Raw genomic sequence first — 8,657 nt, 5'->3', positions numbered from 1 at the left:
GACATTCGGAATGCGTATGCGAACCCAGAATATTTGGTTGTCACTTAAGCAGCCATAAAAGTAGACGGATACTTTCAAAAGCAATGAAATTGGGACGTTGAAAGACGATTGTTATGTCAGTACTGCTGTTTGAACAGTATAAAAAGAAGTCGTTTTTGCATCGGATTGTGATTGGCGATGAAAAATGGATCTATTACTCTAAACACAAAAAAATATATGTGAAAACTGGCAAATCTGCCAAATCAACGGCATATTGGGGATTAGATTGAGTTATAATATCAGTTCGTCCGTCTGTGAAGGTGATATATTTTGGTGCACCTGTTTTTTTTGGCACCTTGACCCGGTTGGTATTGCAGACGCCAAATTATTCAAAATTAAGATACAAAACTGAAGTTTGGTACAAGGTATCGAAGTGGGAGGGGCGTCTATGAAGTATTTTGAAGAGTGGGCGTGGTCCTTCTCTCTTACAAATCACCAAATCTATATCAACCAAACTCGCTGAGGACAAGTTATCCCATCCACCCCTCGGAAAACAGCTGTTTAAATATCACAATTTTAAGATACTTATTGTTGACCTTTTACCTTAAATATTAGTCAAAGCGTCTTCTTCGGATAACAATGTATTCTGATGGCAAAAATTGAAAAAACCAGGCAATACCTGTCCTAGCCCCAATATACTTAATAAAAGAATTTCAAACTCATTTGTCCTTGGTTGAGTTTATATCCCATACATATATTTTATTTAAGTTAATTAGGTTGAATTTAATTTAAGCATCGCGGACACGAACAAAATGTTGCAATGAAATTTTATAAGTATTTATGACCTATGGTATAAGTTAATAAGATACCAAATATGATTTATTCGAATATTGTATTTCGACCACATTTGCAACATTTCTATACCCGACCTTATCTCTTCCCTACTTTTTTTTGTTTGCTATTACAAAATTCTATTAAATTAATTAAAATTCAATTAGTTTTTTAAGGAATTGTTATCAATCAAGAAACTTTTAAAACAGCAAATGTGAAAATGAAGACCAATTTACTTGTTTAACATTTTTAGTAGATAAAGAATATTGAAAACATTAATCCAGTTGTAATTGACACCCATATACATAAGTCAAAATGAAATATAAATAAGTTTGTGTAAAATAGTAAAATGTTAAATAATAATAATGCAAAACCTTTTAATCTCACTACTACATCTCTTACGCAACAAGCGATTGATTTTATATTTTACTTATAAATTGCCGTAAAAATTACTCTGCTTGCCATATTTGAGAAACCTCAATAACTGTGGAACTTAAGGTTTCGGTTTGAAATTGCATTGGCTTTTATTTCATATTTTCCATAATCTCCATAAATCGGATAATGTGAAAGTTAAATTGTGGCGAACATAAATAAAATATCAAGTATTTATTTTGTAAAAATTTATCTTAAGCAATTTTTTATTCGCTATCAACTATACAATAGTAAATAAACATAATATGTTATTTACAAGAAATATAAATAATTTTTGTTCTCCAGTTGATGTTAAAATTATTTAATACTCGTAAATACACTTTTAATCATTTTATAAAGCGATATTCATACATGTAAATATAATTTACTATAGAATGGGGTGTTTTTTTTTGGAATTTAGCTATAAATATTATTGGTTAGTGCGCAACAGTATAATAGAAGGAACTAAATACAAAAATTTGGCCACAGTACATATGACCAGACTTCAAACTCTTTTAGCAATTATTTGCATTACATATCAAAAAAAAAAAGTAATAATAATAAATACCTACATATGTATATAAAGATACTGGTAATTGATTTTATTTCGTAAAGTATACAACTTATGGAAATTAATTTCTTATTGACTAGTAAGAAGTGTTTATTTAAAATCACTATATATGTATGTATATGTATACACACGGCCATGTGTGTCTGCGTGTTAATCATGCACATGGTCTATAATGGATGTACTCTTATTTAAAAAGCCAAAGAAAGGGTAAAATATTATAGGTATACTAAGGCTGTGGCCAAACAGTAGAAAATGAAAATTCTGACAGATGAATGTGAAATTTTGACGTTTTTCGTTGTGAATCCGCAGCTCCCGAGCTCGGTAAAATTTTGAAAACTTACAAATATGAATACAGCTATGCATTCAGTTATGTTATAGAATATGTTATAAATTCTTAACTATTAATTTGTTCATATTTCTATTTATTCCATTCAATACAGAAATGATACTCTAAATGAGGAAAGTTCTTGACTCTCTTTAGCCGAAATATTGCAAACTTAAATTAGGATCAAAGAATTAAGTAAAAATATTATTTTTGTAGTTTATTAAAAGATGTAAATGTATTTAAGTATATATAAAGACATAATTATGTATGTACATATGTGTACCGAATGCAAGAAGCGTGGTAATAGCCTAGCACGTTGCCTAAAATTTTCTATCAAAACAAGTTCAAATTAATGAAGTTTTTTTTAGTTTCATTAATATTGTTATTAGCAAGCAACGTATTTGCTTTACATTTAATTCATTTTACGTATAAATTTAATAATTTAAATAACAAGCAAAAATTTGAACGAGGCAATTGCGTTTGCTTTAAACTTCAGATATCAAAATTTTCCTTTCCATTTGGCACAGCAAAATGTGGAATTTGTTTACACCATAGAAACTTTTTTCACCCCAACTCCAAAATGTTAACGTTTGGCACACAGCCTAAGTAATATATATGTATGTATTTAACGGCCAGCCTTTTCTAAATAAATTGATTTGTAACTTCGCTGAACAGAAATGATTATAGTGAAACGACTAGGTATTACTTTTATTAAAAAATTCAATTATTAACGACCGTAAAATCATTCAAAATTATGTGAGCTTCAAATAATAATGTTTTTCTGCATTAAAAAGTTGGAAGGAACTCAAATGAATGTGGAACACTGCTTTTTATTACTTCCAAAAAGTTCCAGCATTTCTGACTTAATCGAAATTGGAGTAGAGTTTTCTATAAATGAGTAACTATTTTTGAAATCACAAAGGCAGAATTAAGTAGAATAGTTTATGTAGACCCGAAAACTTTCATCTGATTAATTGAAGTGATACTGACGTCAAATAAAAATATTAATTATTTGTTTGCTTCTATTAAAACTACATTATAATACAATATCCACAAAAAAGTATAGGAATTTTGAGATAATTTTTCGGTACAACATTAAAAAAATTCATTATGAACTGCCGACCTCCTTTTATCGTTACCTTTGTAAGTATATACATCAATGGCAAATATACATATATGTATGGTTATAGTTAAGGTATACCACGTGATAAAATGGTATATGTTTATAACCGTGTGCTTATGTCTTCCTACATATGTACATTCCCATCGCCTAATAAAATATAAATTTTTAATAATATTAATCTACAATTTGAATATTTAATCTATTAGTAAGAAAGAGGTCGAAATAGACAAAACCGCACCAAAGGAAATATAGTTAGGTTCACCCTGTTTCGCTCGCAGTTACATATGGTGGGTACATGTATTTACAAAAATACAATCAAAATGTTGCTATATAAAAAAATCGAAACTATTTTAATCGTAATTAATTGTAAGCACTTTTATGATCTAACTTTGTTTATGGATATATAAAAGTACATAAAGAAGTATTATATCTTATAACATATTTAAATATATGAACCATTAAGTGCCAAAGGTGCCAGAAGTAACAAGTTCGGATTTAGGCGTTATGTTTAAATTATATCTTCTATGGTATATGATTATATCTAAATACATTTACAAAAATATTATACTCGTATTAGCCCATGCGCATAAGATAGGCTGTTTCGGTTGTGTAACGGTTTAATATATTTTCAATATGGCTATTGGCCGGTTGAGGTTGTGTTTTGATGTGTACATACAGTATAAACTTGATACTCATACTTAGTCCAGTTTTTGACATTTTTTTAAGTTCAACTGTATATACTTGTAGTAGTGTACTATACATATGTACGTATGTTCATAGGGATGTGCGTACTAGCATGAATGCATACAAATGTAGGCGGTAAATTCCCTGCCGTGGTTTTTGCATTGGACTGGTGCGCGTGCGCAAAAGCGGATGCTCTAGATTCTAGACTACAACTACTGCTATAGAAACGGTTGTAATATCTATAAAGCAACAACATATATATGGGTACTGATTAGCTCAAAGCTCTCTATGTGGAAACAGTAATGGATATATCTGCTACTCTATGGTATGTTGAGGTGAGCCATTGCCGCCGCCCATTATGAAGGAAGTAGGACTATGTGCAGATATGCTATCTAAATCCAGAGATCCTTCGCCTTTTTCTAGAACATTGGAACCATCTTGTTTCATCATCATACGCCTCCATTTTGCTCTAGCATTTTGAAACCATACCTACAAACAAATAAGAATTGGAATTAATAAATTAGTACAGTACTTATACCAGAATTAATAAATAAGAATATATTTTTTTATAAAAATATTGCGTTTATTTTATAAATCTCTAATTTTTATTTCTATATTAACTCAATAGTTAATATTTAATTACATATAGATAATTTATATTAAGATAATATTGACCTTTAAAATAAATTTTAAGTAGTTTAACTAACCTATAAATTTCCACCGAAGGTATAGTGGCCTTAAAGAAGCGATACAGCTAAATTTCGAATTCCGATTATACTCATGCCAGGCCAAAAGGCGATCAAGAGTATGCTCAAATCCTTCAGAAATGGGAAGGACCCGTCTTAGCAGTTTCATAATATAAAAAACTGCTGATAAATGTAAAAAAGGGTTCCTAACAAGCAGTCTTGGGGTGCAGACTTATCTTTGCCAAATTCAAAACGCCCAAAAATATACTTTTTTGGTCGATTTGATTTTGTGTTTCTAATGCGCTAAAACATATTTCACAAGATAAAATAAGGATGAAAATATCATGCATATCAACTTTAAATCATTTATCTCACGAAAAACAACATGTCGCGGGATATCCGTAAATATTTTACTTGATATTTTGCATAAGATATGTCATGAGTCATGACTCTATTCGCTTGACTTTATCTATAACATTATCGATATCATTTCTATGGAATTGGTATATAATGTAAATTCGAAAATATCGAGGCAAACAAATCGAAATTCATTGTTTATTTCTCCCCTCAAAAACCTTTTTCTGGAGCTGGAAAATTTTAATTTTAGGCCAGAAATATATAAAGTGTTGACAGTTTTTCTTGGCTCATCCTTCATTTTCCCATGACGTTACTATCAAGCACTTTGCGAAATTTTGGTTGGTTAGTAAAAAAGATAATATTTTACTTAGCATTATGTGCTCGCTATTAAAAATATAAAACGAGATATAAGGAATGAAAAAGAATTGAACAGGTTTGAGAAGTTCTGATATTTGATCTTTTCCTTTGTTTCTCAAAAGGAATATTGATTAATTTTAACAACCTTTTGATAATTAGAAAATTGAGCAATACTAAGCATCATATGGCTTATAACTACTGTAGCCAGATATCCTTATTTTGCTTTTCTCGCGACATGTTGCACATTGGGTTGGTGTTTTACGTGAGTACCTGCCGGCGACGGCCTTACCTCACGGTGCTCCAAAGCACAACGTTTCAAAATAATGCGTTGATTAGCGCCCAAAGCGAGCTATTTACAAGTATTACAGTTGCTTGTGCAACTTCTTTTTTTGAACAGCCACCACGAATCTCCCCAAAGGGCCAAACCCAAGGAGCAGATTGGACCGAAGTACAAGGGCATTCTGCTCCCCGTGGTACTAGAGTGTAGCCGAAGCTACTGCCAGTTGAGCTACCCATTACTCAATGACTGGTGATATTTGTCGCTTGAACTTCAAATGTCTCTTTATTTGGAATCTCATTTAAAGTCTATAATATCATTTCAAGCTGAGTATTATAGCTCTATTTCTGACATCATTACTATGCTGATATTTCTAGGCAAAGTAAAATAACAGTCATAGTGCATTTGGCTTTTAGTCGCCTTTTACGACAGGCATGCCTTACCGCGGGTAAATTCTTACCCCTACCAGCAGGAGGAACATTGGGCAAAATCAGACTACAACACCGATTACTTTCCGTATGACATTTTATTTAATTATATAAAAGTATTTAATCTTATAATACAAAAATCAAGCGCCCATGAAGATATAGGAATAAAACTTTGCACTGCGAGTGTGGCATCTCTCATCTAAAAATGGAATATATTAGACCATAATAATGACTCTGAGAGCAGCTTTTTCTGATAATAGTATGTCGTGATGTCAAACATTTTTAAAATCGGGTCAATACGAGGGACGCGAGGGGCGCAATCCGCATACGTGCGGAATTAGCCGAGTCAGAAAAGGCAAAAAAGTTTTTTAGGTGCTGAGATCTAAAACTGCTCAGCTACAGAAACAACAATTTTCAACAGCTAAGATTTATAGTGACGATATAATAAATTTTTACCTTTTTATTTATTAAGAGAAAACAACAAAGTTTTTTAGTTTTGAAAAGTGAGTCAGATAAGTCAAATGTGCTGGAATGTGAATTAAAATAATGATATATACGGCGGAATGGATTTAGTAGTAGTAGTAGTAGTCCATACAACAGAGCCATATACAAATATAGGTCTAAAAAAAGTTGTATAAAGTGTTTTAGTAATATACGGATCTCTAAATTCTTTAGACCAACGTTTAACAAAACTGAGGACAGCTTTTGCTTTCAAGACCATGCTATCAATGTGAATTGGTTAGGGTCCATATTAACTCCCAAATCAACATAGTTAAAAACTTGCTCTAGAATATGGTGCTGTATTACATAAGGAGAGGGGTGCAGAGATCTACGGGAAAAGCACATCGTCTTACATTTATTGAGATTCAATGGCAAATCATTTCTGAAACAGATACCTTTCCTCAGTTGAAGTATATGCTTTAAAAAGCTTTACGTCGTCAGCGTATAATAAAATTTTTGAGAATTCTATTACTGAAGATTGTTAATAAACAACAAGAACAGAATCGTGCCAAGATGACTACCTCGCGGAACACCTGAAGAGACATTAATTGTATCTAAAGGAGTATCCTCAAATATTACTCGTTGTGTTCTATTATAAAGATAATAAGCTACCCATTTAAGAAATCTTGGCTGAAAGCCCAGTAGATAAAGTTTATTAACGGAGAAATCGAAAGGGTTATATGGTCAGTGATGATAGCTTCAAAATATTTAGGTATAACTGAAGCCACTTTTATGCAAAGGAATTGTAAATGACGGTTTCCATGTTGAAGGATATACCGTGTTTAAGAGAGGAATTAAATATCCTTGTCAAAGGCAAGTAAATATACTTGTATTTGGCACTATTTTTTAGGAAGCATGAGGGTATCATGTCTGGGCCGTAACTAAAAGATGGTCTTAACTTATTTAAATTAAGTAGGATGTCTTCTTCAGAAATAATTGGAGCGTTAATTAAAAGATTTCCTATACAGCACGTGCTGATAGGAAAACGTTTTAAAAGAATTATTACAGTAGTTTGACCTGAAAAATTCTGCAATTGGATATAATATCATTTTCACTTGAAATTATAGATTTATATTTCATCGCTGACGGAAATTTGAAAATCCTGCGTTTGGAGTTGACGAAATCATAAAACGATTTTGGATTAGTTACAATATTCTTTTTTACTTTATTTAAGTAATTATTATAACATTTTTTGTTTAGGTCAAAATATTTTCAACGCAATACAGAATATTTAGAATAGTCGACAAGTGAACCGTTTTTTTCTGTTTTTCAATTTATATAACCCTTTCGAAAACCAGAAGACCTAGAAGTTTGATGATTACTATTCCGTGTATTGCCTATGATTATGACAGATATTTCCAAAGCAGGATGATACAAGTCCTCTGGTAGAATAGCAATTAGCAATTTAGCAATTTTTTCCTCAGTATGATTTCTAAGTTTAGGTTTAAATTCGCGTACAAAAGTCCCAGGTGGCCAGAATGAGCTATCTAAAATCTTTTCGAATGTTTCAAGAGATACGTCTATTTTAAGCGATGATATACTTCTATCATAATTCAAGTTGAATTTACGGATATTGATATCATCAATTTTTAAACGAGACGAAATGTAAGACTTAATGTCCTCCACCAAGGTACCTTTGAAAAGTCTAGAAATAAATATAGATTTTTAAGGTGGAACAACTACCAAATCCTACTAAGTTATAAGGGGGAGAGTCTGGAATTGTGAGACACTTATTACTATTAGATAGAGCTTTTGGGGAATTGAGCTCTTTGCTTATCACCTTGAGGGCAAAGAGAAGAGAGATTTATTAGGTAATTTGAAGGAGACGTAGTCTTCTGTACAGAAGAACTAAGTGTTACTTCATCAGAAGGACGTTTACACTTGGGAGCAGGTTTAGAGGATTCGTAAGAATTATTCAGGCACTTAAAAGATTTGAACAATTTTTCGTAGTGCCTAAATTTTTCGGTGAGGGTTTCAAGATCTCGACCGATTTCGTTAAAGCCATTGAGTGTCTGCCTATAAACTTTAAATAGATCGATTTCAATAGATCTACAATTTACACAGGACCAACGCAATCCCTTACAGTCGAGAATAGAATCTAAGATTCTACCTGTCAGTCCAGCATAT

General features: G+C 31.7%; 1 protein-coding gene across 4 annotated transcripts in view; it reads right to left on the bottom strand.

Annotated features, from left to right (window-relative positions):
* Positions 1-435: 435 nt before the first annotated feature.
* The window catches only part of ap (apterous), a 66,736-nt gene continuing 58,514 nt past the window's right edge, over positions 436-8,657 (bottom strand). For 3 of the 4 annotated variants that reach the window (XM_014240142.3, XM_036372588.2, XM_070107862.1), the window contains exon 9: positions 438-4,413. In XM_014240142.3, coding sequence (XP_014095617.1) covers positions 4,240-4,413 — 174 coding nt within the window. In that variant the 3' untranslated portion in view covers positions 438-4,239. Of the gene's footprint in view, positions 4,414-8,657 lie in introns of all 4 variants that reach the window. The other variant, XM_036372601.2, reaches the window with a different exon arrangement.

The sequence above is a fragment of the Bactrocera oleae genome, chromosome 4 (assembly GCF_042242935.1).
Source record: "Bactrocera oleae isolate idBacOlea1 chromosome 4, idBacOlea1, whole genome shotgun sequence".
Taxonomy (NCBI): Eukaryota; Metazoa; Arthropoda; class Insecta; order Diptera; family Tephritidae; genus Bactrocera; species Bactrocera oleae.
Note: the sequence above shows the minus strand (reverse complement) of the source record. Positions and strands in the feature narration are given on the sequence as shown.